Below are 18,243 nucleotides of genomic sequence, written 5' to 3'. Positions count from 1 at the left end.
CTATCTCACTAACGTTTAATATACCTCAAGTAATCACTTGACAAAAAATTAAACAAATATCACAAAAATTTCTTTTAATAATATAATTAAATTAATTTTTTTTAAAAGAACAATTCAATACAATAAAGAACTACTAAAAGTTATATATTGTGATACAACAATCTCCTACTTGGTAAAAACTATTTTTTTGTGTGTCTACAAGTAACAACTACTAAAATTATATATTTTGGTTGAGTCAAGTTGATAAAAGAAATTAGTGGTTCGTATGGAAGAAAAGCATTAACAAGACATACTTGATATGTTGACAAAAAAAAGAAATGTGCTTGATATAATTGTTCTTACGAATTGCAAAACAAATCAAAATTAGAAATAAAAGTCAATGATGAAGTGCACTAACCACAAACTCACTTAGAAGTGCTACATTTGTGCAAACCACTTTACCACATGTGATAAGACTCTTAATTTGACAACTGATGTGGAAATATAAAAAAATATTATAATATTCTTCTTTTTAGGTGTGTGTGGGGATGAGGAGTTAGAATATGAATATGAATAGTAACACTTTAGAACAAAAAAATTCAACTCCATCTAAAGTGAGAACTATATATTCTTTTCGTAGCAATCACATTAGTTTGTGTAAATGTAAGAAAAATAAACACATAATCTTAGATGTAAAAACAAAAGTTGGTTTCGGTTTAACATACTTTGCTATAAAGGAAAATTGAATGGATAAACTTTGGAGCACTAAAGACCATATATAAGAGAGATGGTATGTCAAAGATTTAGATATTTAGTCCAAACATGTTATTTTTCTAATATATAGTTAACTCTTGTAAGAAAGTTGTAGAAGATAAATTATTGGGATTAGTGTAAAGTTAATCCAGATTTACACACTTTCTTGTTTTACACATAGAAGAAACCATCATTTGAGATTCCACTTTGTGTGATAAAGGCTCTTTATATACAGGATTACCCATCAATAACCAACTTTTATCCTAATTATCACTTAGAGACTTTTGTACTACCAATAAACAAATCAAAACTTTGCGTATAATTAGACAAAAAGTAAAAGTTGGTCTTCAATTTAAACTATTGAGAAAAAAGTCTTGGAGATTCCAAATAAGAGGAAGGTAGAAGCAACACCAAGAATGTATTTGTTCTGAACAAGCACACACACACAAATAAGAGATTCCAAAGTCTTACAACATAAATTAGTAAAATACTAAAGAGTTTTTCAAACATCAGTAAAGAAGACTTAAACATTGGAACTGTGCATAGTGTTTTATGTCTTGAGCTTCTTTGTTTCAAACCCGGTCTTTGTTCTTCGATTTCTCCACTGCACCTGGAGCTGAGACCAAGGAAATCAACACTAAATAGAGTGAGCCACTGAGTATGTATTCACATTAAGGGGAAAGATGTTGTCAAAGTAAATGGCTTACCTAACCCAATAGAATCAGAGCCCTTCATGATCTTCAGTTTCTGGCATGTTTCAGTAAATATCCTGCAAATAGGATTTAACAAGGATTCATTCAACGTTTGAGCAGTAACAAAAACCTAAAGATGGACATATTCAGTAGCATGAATCAACCGAGAACAACTCAAATAACCCACAGAGTTACTAAAGTTGCGAGTTCAAGAGAAGCTTACTCCCACGGGACATCTCCAACAAGCATCCAATCACCGTCTTTGTCTTCGTAAGTAAGCACAAACTCTGATCCATGAAGGAGATCCTTCAGTTTGATCTCGCTCATTCTTTCCCTCCCTTGAGCACCATGAAGTCCACATTGACCTGAGAGATCACAGACAAGACAAGAAATCACTTTTGGTTTTTTGTTCGTTTCTTCTTACAACGTAACCAAGGATTTGCTTTAACACATAAAAAATTCTCACCTAGAGTGAAGCAGCTGAACATTTTCTCAAGAGCAGAAGACAACTGTTGATAGCAAGTGTAAGTTCTCAAGTCAACCTTTCTCAGATAAGGAGCACCATCCATGCTCACTTTCACAAACAGAGCACCAAGACCAGGTTTCCCATCAACCTCATCAGTGTTCTTCGAAGTAGAAGAAGCCATTGTATTCTTCCTGTATGATCTGATTGGAGGCCAACCAACAACCTGTGCCCTGTAAACAATAGATAGATTACCACAAGATTCAGCTTTAGCTCATAAACAAACCATAAAACTCATAAACCAGTTTATAACATAATACACACTTGGCAGCTGGTGCATTGTTCGAACCACCCTTAGCATGAGACCGTTCTTCTAGAATACTCTTCGGGACATCCTTAATTTTTGGCGACAGCATCATGTTGATCCCTCCTCCTGGTCTAACAGATCCTTTAACACTCGAAAACTCATCCCAAGTGTCAGCGAATCCTCTTTTGTTTCCAGAAACAACATTCTTGTGCCCTATAGTAGCAGAAGCAGCAGTGTCTTTAGAAGGTAAGAGCGGGAAGAGAAGTTTCTCATCGGGTGTTCTCGGGCTAAGCAAACCGAAATCAGTTTCTCTCTCGGGAGATTGAGACTCAGGAAGACCTAGCCTCAGTTCTGTAGCTTTGAAATTGAGATTGCTCTTCTCACCATCTTGAACACGATTGTGAATGGTTGAGCTATCAACAGAGGAGCAATCAGAGAGGCCTAAGTAGTTACGTTCTTTCAAACCAGGTGGTGATATATCCAGTTCCTCCTTATCCACACTTAGCAATCGATAAGACATCAGATCTCAATTTTTGCTGGACTTTGTTTTATCTGCTTAGCATCACAACAACAACAATACAAAATCAAACTAATTTCACAAAAATCTGCATTTGCATGAACATAATTCACAATCTCAACAAAGCTCAAGCAGAAAGTATCACTATTTTCTAGATCATTGGTTCTGAGACAAGAAGAACCCAGAACAAAAATTAGGGTTTCAGCTAAGGATTGGGTCAAATTTGCTTAACAAGTAAAATAAAGTTAGAAACTTTAACCTAGGATTCATAGTCCAAATTCAACTTTTTGGTTCCCAGAACTCATCTACCCCAAAATTAATCACTTTTCATGAAACTCAAAGCAGAGAAACAACAATTTTGTGCCCTAATTTCCTCTGCATTCTCCCCAAAAATTTTACTCAGCTCAAAATCACAACTAAAAAACACTTACTTTAGGAGAAAACAAAAAAACTAAACCCAGAGAAAGAATCCACAGAAGCTACGAAAACAAAATAAACAAACCCAGATTGAAATTGAAACTACAGAAGCAGATTTCGAAAAAGAGAAGTTGAAACTAGTACCTTGAGAGAGAAGGAGAAGATGAAGAACACAATAGAAGATCAAATAAACGAGAGAGAGAGAGTGTATAGTGAAAAAAGACACGAACTTTGACGAGAGAAGAGAAGCAGAGCTCAAGGTCCTTCCATGGAAAATGAAGCAGAGAGAAAAAAGCTAACAAAAAGCGCAATGTTCAAGAATCAAAGAAGAAGAGAAAAAAAGACAAAAAAAACATGGAAGGAGTGGCAGTTTTCGTAATAAACTACAAAAGCATGGTCATTAAGGAGGAATCAAGTTTTGTTTGCATGCGGTGTGGACTACAGTAAGAAGATCTGACGGTTGAGAGTGAGTAAGTGAGAGAGACTCTGAGTCGTTAGATCTTCGTGGAGATATAATAATAAATACATGTCGTTGTTACAGGTAACATGGTTTCAGGTTTCTGGTTTGTAAAGAAGCTTAAAAAAAATATTACTATTATTATTACAAAAAAGGGTCCACAAATAACATGCGTGTGTTTATTACTATTATTTTTTATTTACAAATATTTTTATATGTTTTATCAGTAATTATATGTATCAACTATTAAAATTTTCAAAGTAATTCATGAATATAACAGATTTGTTTTTGTTTTGGTTATGATTTTTTTTGGTTAATAGAAATGGGACCATCCAATATTGAAGAGGCTGAGTGGTCTAAAATACCCTATTGAATTTAATTAACTTTTTCTATATAATCTGAGTTTCAATAGTTATGGGACCACGTATCTGTTTAAAATTTGTCTGTCTAAAAATATGCATATTTCCAAATAAAAATTACCAATGGGTTGAGAAAAAGTAAGACAGAGCATTAATTATTCAAGGGGTAAAAATTATGAAATTACCAGACAGTTAACCAGTGGGAAAAAATTATACTACTAACTACTCCTTGATTTGTTTTGTTTAATGATTGAATGGTCAAATAATTAAATTATTCAAATAGTAAAACCTATAAGAAAACTTTTAAGATAAAATGCACCAAAAGACATTAAAGACAAACAAGTTCATTTTTCTATCAATTTACCATGTCGATGATGACGATGAATACTAGGTCTATTTGTTACACATTGTTACATATAGTCATGCATATCCAAAATTATGCAAATATTGGCTTGAAACATCGAGTTGAAATAGTAACATTTAGTGAGGCGATTGCACGAGGAGTAACAAAATTCTAAGAACACAATCAGTGTGAAAACGATCGAGAGGAATGACACAAAAAAAAAATAACAATAACATTGTAGTAAATTAGAAGAAGTGTATTGAAGAAGAAGGTCATGATCTTCACTGTTGACATGCCTGTCACCTAACTCCATTTTATTTATGTTTTTTTAAAAATATCTATAACATAAAAGCCAAAGATAGAAACCTTGAAAAGAACATAACAAAATCGAAATGAATCAGCAGCATATCATAATTCAAGATGATTAAAGAAGATGACCGATGGGCGATGATCAGTGTGGATTCACTAACAAAATTATTATACTCGTGGAGCGATTATTATATAAACTTATAATAAATCCGTAATGACTTATTAAGAAAACTATGAAAAATTAAATGAATAAATAGAGAAAACAAACACTAATTATAAGCGATTATAATTATGATTTGAAGCACAGATTTTGCGGGGCAGTGCAAAGACAACAAGGACCCACTGCTTCCGTTTATGCCGGTCACCTTTGTTTGTAGTAGTAATTAATTAAAAGCTAATACTAATAAAATTAACAAATAAGTAATCCTGCTTGACCAAAGACGAATAAGTAAACGACAAGTGTCGGCATGTAAAACGTCCCTCTCTACTCTCTAGAGAGAGCATGTGTTTACTACTCTCTCAGTCTCTCTAGTACTGGGAATGGGATAAAGGAAAGATCATAAGTCAAAGATCGTGTGCGTGCGAGATCATATGTTCATCACGTGTGACTATCCTATGCACTGAGGACACGTTTCGAGAACTTGTAGCTCTACAAAAAGTACCTATATTACTTAAATAAAGAAGATAGACGAAGAAAACTTGAGTTGTCTAAAAATTTCAATAGCCCATTAGAAGCCCAATTATTCTTACATTCACACCCACTTAAGTTTGTGTGGAGATTGGATTTACTGGTTGGTGAATAGTCTACGATTTGAACCCATGGCTTGAATTCTTTTAGATGATTCCAGAACTCCGTACCATTCCGAGACTTTCTAGTTTCTACCTCATGCCAAGTGGTGGTTCTCTGATACTTATAGTCTTTGATGACAATGAACACAAGCATGAATGTTATTGCTTTCCTACTCTTTTGTCCTGTGGTGTGGTTTACATTAATACAGCAGTAGTATAGTACAGAGACCTGAGTTGCGAACTTAACCATATCTAAATAGATTAAGAAGGTAAAGAAACGGACCATAGCTAAGATCTTTAAAACATCTAACTGAAGATGTTGATTTCAACTCGAGTTCACATAAACACACCATTCATTGCATAAACAAACAACAAGAGTACAAACTTTATTTATATGTTACAAGTTTGCTATTAAGCCACAAACGGCGTTGTCGGGGGCGTTTGCTTCACCACTTTCACTAGTAAACAAACTTCATGTCACCGCAACTGCCTCCATAGCACGGTTACTACTGTACACCATGTTTTCGTGTTCTCTACTAGGTCACCCACCACCACAACTACCAGATTAAGCTGCTTTGACCATGTTTCCGCATTCACCGCTACAACCACCCCCGCAGCCGCTTGCATTTGCTGCTTTCACCATGTTTCCGCAACCCCCGCCACAACCCCCGCCGCAACCGCTAGCTTTCGCTGCTTTCACCATGTCTCCACATTCTCCACTACAACCACCTCCGCAACCGCTAGCTTTAACTGCTTTCACCATGTCCCCGCATTCTCCACTGCAACCACTGCCACAACCGCTAGCATTTGCTGCTTTCACCATATCTCCACATTCACCGCTACATCCACTACCACAGCCGCTAGCATTTGCTGCTATGTTCACCATATCTCCGCATTCTCCACTACAACCACTGCCGCAACCACTAGCATTAGCTGCTTTCATCATGTTTCCGCATTCACCGCTACAGCCACCTCCGCAGCCGCTGCCTTTTTCAGGAGCTATGATAGCAGCTGCAGTCCCTACATGAGTGGAGTCTGCATTCACTTTATTTTCTGACACAGCTACAAGTTTAGTCTGTTTGCTTTCCTCTTTTACGTCTTTGGTTCCGACAGTGACGCCATCAAAACCTCCTTTCTTCAGAACAGCATTGAGTATGAAAGCAGATACGATTCCAGGCAAAACCAACCAATTCTCTTTCGCCTGAATATTGAATAACAGAGTCAAAATGAGCACGGAGAAGATAAAGAAGAAGTAACATTCCAGATTAAATCAAACTTTCACACTTGCCTCAATGGAACCAAATTTCATATCAACCAATCCCACAGCTTTTCCATATGGATGTTGCTTAGAAAATTCCACAAGAGTCATGAAATCTTGATCACTTCTAAGGTTTGCGCAGTGTTTTGGTTCATAATCCAGCTTCCTCCCAGAGAAAACTTTCACCTGCAAACCAATAAAAAGCATTGCATCATTGGAGTGTATTACATTGTCAAAAACAAGAAGGTTACTCTTTTTTTAATTGGAGTGATGAAATGATGGAATATACCACTTGAGGACCCAAAAGCTCGAAGAGCGGCATATCTGCACTGGAGGCGTTCATTTTTTTAAGTGACCATTTGGAGTTCAACAAAGACCAGAAACTACCAGTATAATCCGCAAGCACGTGAGTTTCACCAGAGTCTGTCTCGCCAATCACTTTTCTTTGATCATGTTTAAGTGTAGCTCCACTAGTAGAGTTCCTAAAACACAACAAAGAGGTGATCACAGCAGAAAAACGTGTTTAGTTTTTAAGAGAGAGTGTTGTGTCAAACGCCATACCTCATTTGAAGTCTGATCACCTCTGTTTGTGTTTCATCAACAATGTGTGTTAAGCTCTTAGCAAGACGGGACTTCCCAATAATTGGAAAGAAGCAAGAGCCTTTGCACGATGGTCTTGATTGAACCATGTGTAAAACTGATGGACTGCTTATTGGTGGAGTAAACGAGACAGCGACTCGCAGGCTTATGGGTTTTTGATCTGCTTTGCTACCTTTGCTAGGTGTTAACTCCAGCCACTTTTCCACAGAGAGTTGAGTCGTTACTGGAAATAGAAACTCCTTTAGTGATAAAGAAGCATAACCCAAGTTTTTAGGCTCTCTCGAAACTGGTATCTTAGACGGTGAAGAGGAAACAAGTTTGAAAACAAGCTCTCCTGTAGGTTCACACTGGAAAGTAGCAACTTGCTTTTCCCCAACCTCGGATAAAATGGTCAGTCTACGTTCAGCATTGAAAAGAGAATCAGGCTGGCTTTTACTGAACAGAACCGAGAGCCTTCCCTTATGTCCATCTGGTATGTTTCTAATCCCAATTATCTCCAAGAGAACCTGAAGGACACAAAAGGATCACATCACCACAACTGCAATTACCTCGAGACAACCACAGAAAAGGATAAAAATAACTACCTCAACAACTTCCACCTCTGAAAATTGGATTAAGTTCTGAAAATTGTCCTTTGCAGTTGGTTCTTTGGCAAAAACATCAGAAACATAAGGAGAAGTGGTGACAGGTGTAGGGGTTTTGCCTCTATGCATTGCACCGGCTTTCCAGTACCTAGTACCAAAAGTCTCCTCCCATTGAGCAGTAGTCTTAGAAAAACCGGTATCGAGCTTCTTACCTTTGCCTCGGTCAGAATCTGTATCATCATGCTCCAACACCTTACCAATGAGCTTCTCCATATCATCACAATAAGAAACTGGATGCAGTTGATGTGTGTGCCAGATAAGGTCAACATCATAAGTCGGAACACAAAACCGTTTTAAAGACCTTTCTCTGTTCGTTTTAATCAGATAGAGAAAGCCCTTATATCTCGCAACAGCTTCTTGCAGAAAAATGTCATTGTTTACATGGGACCTCGAAACCTGGTAGTAAAATGGGCTCTGCCTCTTAACAGCTGAAACAAGATCATATTTGGTGCATTTCTCGAGAGCTGAAGATTTCTCAGAGACATCCTCCGAGACTATGTTATTCAAGTCTAACTCATAAGGTTCCTCAGGATACAATGTTTTCCATAAATCTTCAGTTTTTAATTTGCAGTTGCCATTAACAGAAGATACAACTCCAGAATTGTCGAGAACTCTCCCGTAAAAGTCCTCACAGTCAGACTTATACCTCACCTGGATGGATTTAAACATGATAAAAGAAATTAATCAAACATCTAACAACAAAGTCAAAAGTTTTTCCTATCGATAATTCCATATTAACTTTACCGGATTAAGCCTGTGGCAATGCCAAATCCATTCACAATCAAGAGGAGGGACCAAAGGCCCTTCACCAACTGATGATGATGACTCGGAGTATTTGGCAAGCAAAGGAAGCCAACAAGCATTGTACCTGAACAAATCACCACCATTCAGAACAATCAAGAACCCATCAAGCTATACGAAAGATCACCCTCCAAAATCATATAATCACTTCAAAAGATTCGCTGATCTAAAAAACAAACAAACAGAGAACCTAGAACCTAGGTTGTATACGAAAGATATAAACCTGTAGATGGCTTTTTCGAGTGCAGGGCCATCGTAAAGCCATCGGTTCCTATCAACAGTAGCGAGGAACAGAAGCTGTTGCTTAGCTGCAGCTAATAAGTCAACGCTTATCTCTATCTTCTGAGCTTCAAGCCACTCCAATTCATGATCCTTCTCCTTATCCATCACTTCAATTTTAACCTTTTCAAAACGATTTACAAAAAAAAACTTATCAATTTGCTAACGACTTAAGCAAATCAAATAGGTGATTACCAGATTTTGACCTAATTTAAAACCTAAAAATTTGATCTATATCTAATCAATTGCATAAACCCTTATGAATTTGAAAGATCAACACTCCTGGAGAATTAAACCCAATTTTTCGAGTATTTGTTTTGTAATTCGGATCAAAATTAATCAACGAAGTCACACATGCAGCAACTAGCATAAATGATCAAACGGAGAACTCACCTCCGATCGCCGGAAACCTCACTTCTTCGCCTGTGAATTTATCCGATCACTAAGAGAATAGCTTTACCCAGAGATGATGATGATGAACAATTACTTACAAAGGCTGCTACTTATAGTTACAGCGACTTCGAGATCAACGATCCCACACACGGTGGTCGTTAAATGCCATATATGCCCCTTAATCACATAAGCGATAAGCCTAAACCAACTGTACTTTTAACGTGTAGTATACACATCGGATAATCGAATCCAATGTACTAAACCGAACTTAACCATACCGGTTTGGATCAATCGAATCCAACGATCTTTGTCCTTCCAGATGAATCAGAGGATCCTTTAGTACACTTGTAGTAGGATCCGTTGTCGTCCTCCAGACGCAGCAAATTAAATTCAGACAAAACGATTGCGGAGTTCAGAATGTATAAGATAAAGAGTCTGAAACGGCCAAGGAACTCAGCTCTCTCCGTTTAGTTTGCTTTTGTATGTTAAAAGATCAAATCCTACAATTCTATCATGATTTGAGTAGGCTTTTCGGACTCTTTGGGAGCAGCTAAAGCACTGTTTGAGATCCAGTGAGGAATCCATATAGCTCATACTAGCCTTACCAAAGCTTCTCTCATCTTCTCACAAGGGACATCAATGGACAACTTCTTTGCAAAAAAAACTAATGATCAGTGATCCATGGTCTACAGAAGTTTTGTGGTTTAGCCGCTTAGGTACTAGAAAACAGCATAACAGTCAACAACAATGGCTTGGATCTTTGGTCCGTCCACAACCCCTTGCGGGTGATCTCGTAATTCCTACAGGGTGGAGACCATGGGGCCAGTCTTGATGAATCTAAGTCACAAATACATGAGCTTTTTCGGATCCTTCTTTCTCCATTGATGGAAAAGCAAAAAGGGGTAACAACAGGGTTTAACATGTGCTCCACCAAGTGAAGAGAAAAGACGAATATACAAAATCCGATGCATTGAAGATGGAAACTGGTTACCTCAGCAAAGTTTATAAATCAACAGCAAAAAGAAGCAGAACTCCAAGAGTTTAATGAAATGATTTACCATTCAAAAGAGATCTTAATAGACAGACAAAAGATACACAAGAGTTATGAATGGATTCATATTTTTAAGCTACCAGATTACTTACTACAGCTATGGGAAGAAAGAAAAAGAATCATTTTAATGGTACACATTCAACAAAAGACGCTTCTTACGATTAAGCCAAAGGCTCAGACTCAGGTTTCGGTTTCGATTTCAACAGATATATCAGCTATGCGTGTTTCACGTAGCAAACAGAGAAGGATTAGCTGTGGCGGTACTCACTTGCACTTCCAGCAATTCCAAGCGACGTTCCAACAGATCCAACTTCTCATTCAAAGATGCCAACTTGCTCTTTGTGGTCGATTCTGATAAAAAAAAAACACACAAGAAAATAACATCAAATCACACACATTTATCAAATTAGCTCAACACAGAAAAGTTTCATCAACACACAACCAGCTAGAATTGAAGCTAAGAAAAAGATCATTACAAAGATCTCTCTCAGTCTCAGCCCATGGATCTAAAGAACATGTGCAAGTCAAAAAGGATCACAAATCAGATAAACGCCCAAACGAATCAACATAGAACCAATACATATGAAATCTGATCATCTCATCTCAAACACCAATGAAAAAGTCCGAATTTTTCATATAACCCACCACCTAAATCAATCACCCAAATCATCTAAAACCTTCCTTTGACCAAAACCCTAAACAAAGTTTCTAAATTTAGCATAGACGAAACTGAGATAACTCCAAAATTGGACGAAGAATTCAAAACCCAACACAGAGAAATTAAAGTGAGGTTTACCGAATTGGACGAGGAATTCGAAGAGACGACGAACATTGAGAGAGATGTGTGAGATGAATTCTCGATTCTCCCAATCTGCTTGAACAGCGATTCCTACGTTTACTGCGTTCGTGATCCCTCCTGCTTTCGCCATTATTAACTCTCTCTCTCTCTCTCTTCTTCCACACACACAATGATACTCACAGATTTCAAATTCTGCAGCTTTTTTGCATTCACCCTTTTTTCGCAATCGATTAGAGAACAAAGGCCCAGAAAATGATTGAGCAATCGATTAGAGAACAAAGGTCAGAAAAAAAAAAAAAAAAGAGATTCTGAATTTTTATTGTCCTTTTTCTCGTAGGTTTGTTTCTTTTAGATGATTTGTGTGATTTGATGAAGAAGACGAAGTACGAGATTAGAAGAAGAAACGGGTGTTTTGTTAGAGAATGACAAAAATTAAGGGACTAATTTGTAATTTTTGATATTTGATATGTGAATGTGGGTTATATATTTTTATTTTCATTTTGGTGGGCCGGTTTGGTTTAATTTGTATGTTTTATGTTGCGTAGTTAGTGTTCAATCTTTTTCGTTCTATTCAAATGTCACTATCATTTAAAGATTGAGAAATTCTTGGTTCTTAGTACATTTTAAAACTATTACAACAACAAACAAAAAGAGATAAGATAAGTGAATACTATTACAACCAATCTTTATTCTTTGGATTCAAGATAAGTCTAGTGAATTATTTGGTATGATCATTGGCTGAAACACTATATGTATGTGTATGTCTCGAACATCATCATGTATATATATCATATACTTACTTGTTATACTATACACTTATTATAGTGTTTGTTCTCCGCATTCACATCATTTCAAAATAATTCAAAGTTATACATTTATCTAAGAGATTTATAACTCGTTGCCTATCCTGCTGGACAACATCGTACGTACGTACCTCAGTGTTTTTGAACACCTAATAAGATCCTATATTATACAACCGGTGACAGATTTTTACATCCATTTTCTTTGGAAAGATCCGATGTAGAGTGAAACCAGATCTCAATCAAGACGAGATTAATAGTTTTTTTTTTCACTACACTATGTTTTTGTTTTGAATACGACTAAAAGGCATAATGAATTAAGAGATATATGTTAAACAATGCATTTTTGTATATGTTAAGTCATTTAACACCGCTTGTATGAACCCAATAATCTCAAGTTCTCAACTTTTGCTTTTACCAATTTTCTTTTGCTACCATCTCAAGTTCTCACCTCTTCATATTTTGCTACCATCTCAAGTTCTCCACTAGACAACTTTTGCTTTTACCAATTTTCCCTAAACTGATGAACCCAATAATCTCAAGTTCTCAACTATCCCTTATTAAAAAAAATCTCGATGAATAATATGTTCTCAACTATACACTTTTTTTTAAACATAGTGGGTTAATACATGGTAGTTTATTACTTTTTTTTAACTTTGACGTGAGCAAAAGAAGAAAAACACTTAGTTCCCCTGATTTAACTTTTTCTACTTCTGAGAACTTATATAAATCTGATCAAAGTCGAATTTGAAATATATCAAAACCGACCATTATAGTGTATAGTCTAATGGTTTGTGGTTGTATGGATGGTGCGTCAATCACCATCCTGATTCAAATCCGTATAAACAAAAATACTCACATACCAAGCCGACCTATAAANCTTAAAAAAATATATCTAAAAATAGCTAATTATAAAACATAACTCATTATATAAAAAAGCTATAAAAGTTGGTATATAGATTTTAAGTAGTGTATATGCTAATTAAACAGTCCCAAAAGATATGTAGTACTGAATTGAATAACGTGTGATTTTGCTAAATAGAGATATGATTAATTAAATCAGGAAATGGATATAAACTTATAAAGAAAACTGAAAATTAGTTGTCAAAAAAAAAAAAAAAAAAAAAAAAAAACTGAAACATGGACCAACAAATAGGAAATGAAATCAAACCGATTTTCAAATGACCATCACCCTACTTTAACTATATCGTATGTTTTTAATATATGTCTTAATTATATACTTGAAAACACATGAAAAAGCCAATAAAAAAGAACATAATCGTGAAGCTAGCTGTACCCATTGATTGCACTATATCGTACAAAATCAAACCTTCGGTTTGTTCTCCGACATGATTACACTCGCACTCACTTCTGCCTGAAAGCATATTGGCATAGTTAAACGACGTGTCCCTCTTCATATTATAATATGTACGTTCATTTGAAATGCTTTTGAGATAATCAAGAACGAACAAGGTTTTATATCTTTAAATGATCTTAGCTCTTTGATGAAGTCTTATAATTAATGGGACTGCTCAGGCTGGCTTAGCTGCAGCCTAACCTCTGCATGGGATTCATCATCAACTGCATCTACTAGCTCATGATTTCCCAATCCATTTTTGTTTGACGTTGCATAAGCCTGTAAGATCATTACCACAATACCATTTTTGTAACTAATATCTATAAGTTGTCTAGTTTCAACTAGCTAGCTAGGATCTTAAAGGAATTATTAGTTGCAACTTGAAGTGATGAAGTTTATTGTTTCCATTTTACCTTCTTGTATAGTTCGACGTTTTCCTGATGAATCCTTTGTACTTTTCTCGACAATTCGAGGTTTTCATGATGAACAAGATTCCTCTGCAAAAGATTAAAAAGCAGTTATATAAATGATACGTGTAAACATTTTTCGTTTACATTCGAAGTTTGACACAACATCGTTAGTATCTTTTCTCTCAGTGAAAAGAGTTTTCGTATAAGAGTTACTGTTTGCATTTCATCACATTTGCAAAGAGTTTATAAATAGAGAAAAATAAAAATTAGGGGTTTGATTATCCATCATCTTAACTGCTTTGAAATGTCTTTGCTTTGCCGGTATATAATATAGTTACCTTTCTAGTTAGTTCTTTGATTTCATTGGTCAAAATTTGTTCCTGCGAGGTTCGAAAAGATTGATTAGTTTGAATTTCATTGTTCCAACAAGAACGAGCTAGACGATTCATATATATAGATCAATATTTACCTTTTTCATACGAATTCCACGTAAACTCATTTCAAGCTGGCTCTCTAGATTGTGCAGTTCTTTAATGCCCAAACCATTTAGTTGCTCTCCCGTTAGTTGCCTATTTTATTACAAAAGATATATCATTACAGTTACCAGTTAAAATACATGGCACAACCTAGAAAAGGAAATCAGAAACACCATCACAGGCACAGCCCGACTGAACCGGAAGCAATTCATGAACTTGATGTCCCTTCCGATTAGATAAGTTGTTTATTGACACTCAACATTTTGCTTGTAACTCTTGTTTTTATTTCTTTTTTTGGCAAGATTACATATCTAAGGTTATGCTATTTTGTAAAACCTCACATCTTCATATTAATGATATTCACATTCCTATAACAGATTTAACCTGCCCGACAAGTTCCAAAAATAAACTAACCCGACAAAGAAAGCATGGTCGACCGAGTTTTCAACATATACATATATTTGTTTCCCTTGGACCCTTGGTTAGTTGGTTTAATAAACATGACGACATATACATTATATGTATGCATCTTTTTAAAAGGAACTAATTATTAGAGACACATAAATCCATTTTGTTCACTATATATATGTAACTGGAGTTTGTTTAATGTTAGAAATTCATCACAAAAAAAAAAATAGTACTTGCTTCAAAGCAAAGACATTTCAAATGCACCACATTTTAACTGAAAAGAGAGTTAATTCACCAAGTGAGAACAGATTAATAACACAACTACGTACACTATCACATACGATAAAGTTAATTCACTCGCTACCTACTAGTTTTGAGTTGAAAATCATGATTACTCACAAAGTCACAATTATATAAGCAAAGTACGTACCTATGATTTTCTTGCAATGAGTGTAGTTCTTTCCTCAATGTTTCAGCCTCTCTTTGCCAAAACTACAGTACGCAACACAGTCTAACTTGTCAACTCTCAAACTCAAGTGTAATAATACAAACATGATTAAGATCTTAACTAGTACTATAATTCTATTTTCCTCTAATTATATGTTGTGGGATTTCTGTTATACGTACCTTAACTTCTGATGCAGGGTTAAGTACTTGTTGCTGCTCCATCTTGGTCTTATTGAAGCGTTCAATAGTAGATTTTACACTGTGTTCATTACAAGGTTTTTAAAACTCAGAACTAGTTCATTGAGTAGTATTTATCTATGGAGCAAATAGTATTTCTATATCCATTGCTAATGAAATAATAAACAAAATCCGTGACTTCCTTGGGTAAATTTTTACAATCTTTAAAAATTTGTCAAAAGGTTTAAGATTCTTACCACATAATTAGGAAATATATATATATATATATATATATATTTATATATATATATATATAATTAAGTCAGACACATATCACTATTCACCATGGTTTCATATATACCAAATTAAAATTAAGGTTCTTCAAAAATAAATATGAATTATTCACAGTTAGAAGAACGAGAACCTACTACAAAAGATTTGTTGGTTCAAAAATTTTGTGACAAAATAAAATGATACAGTCATATATGGCCAGATATACTGATCAGTCACCTGATCGTTCTAGCATTGTACAATATACACAAAATACTGAGATTCATATTCTGGTGATCACCTTGTATACTCCTTTATATCACTCTTTTAGTTTTCCAACATTGTACTTGTTTGACCTTTTATTACTATATATCACTCTTTTAGTTCTCAAATGTTTCTAAATTTGGCAAAGACACACTGTCAGACTGTCAGTCCAGATACACAATTTACAACCAATGACACACATGTCCACACATACAATGAGCCATGAGACTACTTCAATTAGTTTCTTCATCTTTAAAACTAGTTATCGTCTTTAATTCCTATTTGTTTGATTTGCCATCCTCCATTCAAACTAAGTTTCCTTTGAAAAGATTAAGATTCGTGAGCTATACATAAAGAGAATCACCCTTGTATACATATATACTGAAATATAGAACGTTATATCGGACACTAGATGCACAAAAATGTATACTAAAAATGAGAAAATCAAACAACTAAACACAAATTATTAAATTAACCCAACCCTTTTAAGAAAACCATACATGATGTTATATATAAGTAAATACATATATACTTCCATGTAGTAATAGATATACAATTACATGTATACATGTATATCTACAGGTTAGTAGATGTGAGATCTAGGGATATATTGAATGCAGAAGATAGAAACCTGGAGCTGGCAAAGTCATAGAGCTTGTCGGTATTGGAGAAAATGATGAGACCGACCTCAGCATCACAGAGAATAGCAAGTTCTTTAGCTTTCTTGATGAGACCCTTTCTTCTTTTGGAGAAAGTGACTTGCCTACTGGTCGAATCATCAATCTTCTGGATCACAATCTTCCCTCTCCCCATCAATTTTAACTTTGTTTTGATCTTCCTCTTGATCTAGGTTAGCTTCCCTGTTCTAGGGTTTTTTCTAGATCTTTGCTAGAACAAAGGAAGATGAGAAGAACGAATCAGGAGAAAGAGAGAGAGAGAAGAAACAGAAAAGAGAAGGAAGTAAGAGTCAACAATCTATTCGAGGAATAAACAAAGGATTATCTGTTTGAGTCCTTCGTATTGGTTGATACAACTTCTTGAGGGCTATTTAGTAATGTACCAATTTTATAACCTAAAGATAATGTATACATATTTTTCATAGAACACATGAGATAGAAGAATGCCCTATTAGAGCTAGAGTACTTACAGGTTAATCAAATTAAATTACATAGCTTCTATATAATATATATTTGCTTAGTATATTGCATAAAATAAAAATATTTTTGTTTGATTAGTATAATATATATTGATAAACCAGAGAAATTTTTTTAAAAAATGAAACGAAAACCTTATTTGATATCTATATTATTACTTTTAATGTACATTTTAAATTAAAAAAAAAAAAAAACCTATTTGTATAAGATATTACCGAAAAAAAAAATTTTGATTTAGACATAAAGAAAACTATTGTTTGCAGACATATTCTATCCCATCAACATAGTACCTAGGTATGGCAAGTTTCCAAATAGGGAAAGTTATTGTACATACAGAAAAACGTAATTAGTTTCATGAGACAAAATCTCCTCAGTAATTATAACTTGGTTCTTTAACTTACCGTTTACAATATTGTAATTTAAAACATATCAAATATTGGTTCCCATGAATTCATGATCTCGTCCAAGTAAACCAAACTATGGGATTATATTTCCTGTTAAAGTTTTGTTTAATGACCAGCGAATATCAACAACTGTTATATGTATTATAAGGTGGAATTAATATAGAAATGTGTGACAGACGTACACGTGAGAGTAGCAGAAACAGCTCCTGAGAATGCTAATTAGGAGATGCTTTCGCACGCTCCTCGCCTTCAGCATATATAGATTTCGTACACCTGATCCATTTCTTTATTACAAATACTATGTTTAGCCTTACATATACTTTCCAAAAGAAATACGCATCAAGATCTCGAGTTTTCGATGTTAAAGAGAGGATACACTAAACTAACTTGCTTTGATTCAGTGGGACGAGCTTTTGGACCAAAAATGCAAAAAGTTTATAATCCAAAAATACAAAAGTCGGATTGAGCTAGTGGGATATTAAATTAGATTAAAGAAAATATAATTGTAGTCTCAAGTTTTTTTTTATTCATATCTATCTCTATATAATTCTGTTAGCTAGTTAGTATTATGTTTTTGAGCTTTCGAATAGTATAGAATTCAATCTCTAATGTCTAATATGATTAGTATTTTTCCAATATGATTAGTCTTACACATATAACATATGAAACCAGTGTATGATTCATCTTTATATGAATTTACAATAGTTAATTAGTTCTAAAGTCTCCATCATAGTTTTTAGAAATATGATTATCTTACATGCGAAAATCTAGCACTTGTAGATATTAAAATTACTACTATTAATCTATGCTTAAATTTTTTGAAACCAGTGTTTAAGTAAATTTCTCTTCAGCTTTTTTCGTTAGTA

At 34.7% G+C, this 18,243-nt stretch overlaps 4 protein-coding genes across 5 annotated transcripts; all 4 read right to left on the bottom strand.

The window, feature by feature from the left end:
* LOC104713710 (auxin-responsive protein IAA8) lies at positions 1,093-3,467 on the bottom strand. Its single transcript, XM_010430893.1, has 6 exons — positions 3,273-3,467; positions 2,212-2,746; positions 1,891-2,120; positions 1,648-1,789; positions 1,440-1,501; positions 1,093-1,348 (listed from the first exon to the last, which is right to left on the bottom strand). The coding sequence occupies exons 2-6, from the start codon at positions 2,712-2,714 to the stop codon at positions 1,305-1,307; spliced, it is 981 nt and encodes a 326-aa protein (XP_010429195.1). The 5' UTR covers positions 2,715-2,746; positions 3,273-3,467; the 3' UTR covers positions 1,093-1,304.
* LOC104713709 (glycine-rich domain-containing protein 1) lies at positions 5,675-9,505 on the bottom strand. The gene is made up of 8 exons (XM_010430892.1): positions 9,361-9,505; positions 8,912-9,090; positions 8,632-8,755; positions 7,828-8,538; positions 7,205-7,749; positions 6,933-7,125; positions 6,674-6,829; positions 5,675-6,586 (listed from the first exon to the last, which is right to left on the bottom strand). The coding sequence occupies exons 2-8, from the start codon at positions 9,073-9,075 to the stop codon at positions 5,951-5,953; spliced, it is 2,529 nt and encodes an 842-aa protein (XP_010429194.1). The 5' UTR covers positions 9,076-9,090; positions 9,361-9,505; the 3' UTR covers positions 5,675-5,950.
* Positions 10,401-11,597, bottom strand: LOC104713708 (protein BRICK 1-like). Its single transcript, XM_010430891.2, has 2 exons — positions 11,208-11,597; positions 10,401-10,762 (listed from the first exon to the last, which is right to left on the bottom strand). The coding sequence occupies exons 1-2, from the start codon at positions 11,338-11,340 to the stop codon at positions 10,638-10,640; spliced, it is 258 nt and encodes an 85-aa protein (XP_010429193.1). The 5' UTR covers positions 11,341-11,597; the 3' UTR covers positions 10,401-10,637.
* Positions 13,293-16,811, bottom strand: LOC104713706 (agamous-like MADS-box protein AGL17). Of its 2 annotated transcripts, XM_010430890.2 has the most exons (8): positions 16,451-16,811; positions 15,289-15,367; positions 15,092-15,153; positions 14,247-14,346; positions 14,116-14,157; positions 13,781-13,864; positions 13,481-13,646; positions 13,293-13,385 (listed from the first exon to the last, which is right to left on the bottom strand). In XM_010430890.2, the coding sequence occupies exons 1-7, from the start codon at positions 16,630-16,632 to the stop codon at positions 13,530-13,532; spliced, it is 666 nt and encodes a 221-aa protein (XP_010429192.1). In that variant the 5' UTR covers positions 16,633-16,811; the 3' UTR covers positions 13,293-13,385; positions 13,481-13,529. The 2 variants fall into 2 exon arrangements, with proteins under 2 accessions (XP_010429192.1, XP_010429189.1); XM_010430887.2 differs by having other exon boundaries at positions 13,293-13,646.

The sequence above is a fragment of the Camelina sativa genome, chromosome 9 (genome assembly GCF_000633955.1).
Source record: "Camelina sativa cultivar DH55 chromosome 9, Cs, whole genome shotgun sequence".
In the NCBI taxonomy this organism is placed as follows: Eukaryota; Viridiplantae; Streptophyta; class Magnoliopsida; order Brassicales; family Brassicaceae; genus Camelina; species Camelina sativa.
The sequence above is the reverse complement of the archived record's forward strand: the minus strand, read 5'-3'. Positions and strand labels throughout refer to the sequence as shown.

Coding starts and splice junctions, on each gene's coding strand:
- LOC104713710 (XM_010430893.1), bottom strand. CDS start 2,714: ATGTCTTATCGATTGCTAAGTGTGGATAAGGAGGAACTGGATATATCA. Junction 2,121..2,211: donor AACAATGCACCAGCTGCCAA/GTGTGTATTATG, acceptor TATTGTTTACAG/GGCACAGGTTGTTGGTTGGC. Junction 1,349..1,439: donor CTCTGATTCTATTGGGTTAG/GTAAGCCATTTA, acceptor CCTTGGTCTCAG/CTCCAGGTGCAGTGGAGAAA.
- LOC104713709 (XM_010430892.1), bottom strand. CDS start 9,075: ATGGATAAGGAGAAGGATCATGAATTGGAGTGGCTTGAAGCTCAGAAG. Junction 7,750..7,827: donor CAGAGGTGGAAGTTGTTGAG/GTAGTTATTTTT, acceptor TGTGTCCTTCAG/GTTCTCTTGGAGATAATTGG. Junction 6,830..6,932: donor AGCTTTTGGGTCCTCAAGTG/GTATATTCCATC, acceptor ATTGGTTTGCAG/GTGAAAGTTTTCTCTGGGAG.
- LOC104713708 (XM_010430891.2), bottom strand. CDS start 11,340: ATGGCGAAAGCAGGAGGGATCACGAACGCAGTAAACGTAGGAATCGCT. Junction 10,763..11,207: donor CGAATTCCTCGTCCAATTCG/GTAAACCTCACT, acceptor TTTTTTTATCAG/AATCGACCACAAAGAGCAAG.
- LOC104713706 (XM_010430887.2), bottom strand. CDS start 16,632: ATGGGGAGAGGGAAGATTGTGATCCAGAAGATTGATGATTCGACCAGT. Junction 15,154..15,288: donor ACCCTGCATCAGAAGTTAAG/GTACGTATAACA, acceptor TGCGTACTGTAG/TTTTGGCAAAGAGAGGCTGA. Junction 14,347..15,091: donor TCATTGCAAGAAAATCATAG/GTACGTACTTTG, acceptor GTAATAAAATAG/GCAACTAACGGGAGAGCAAC.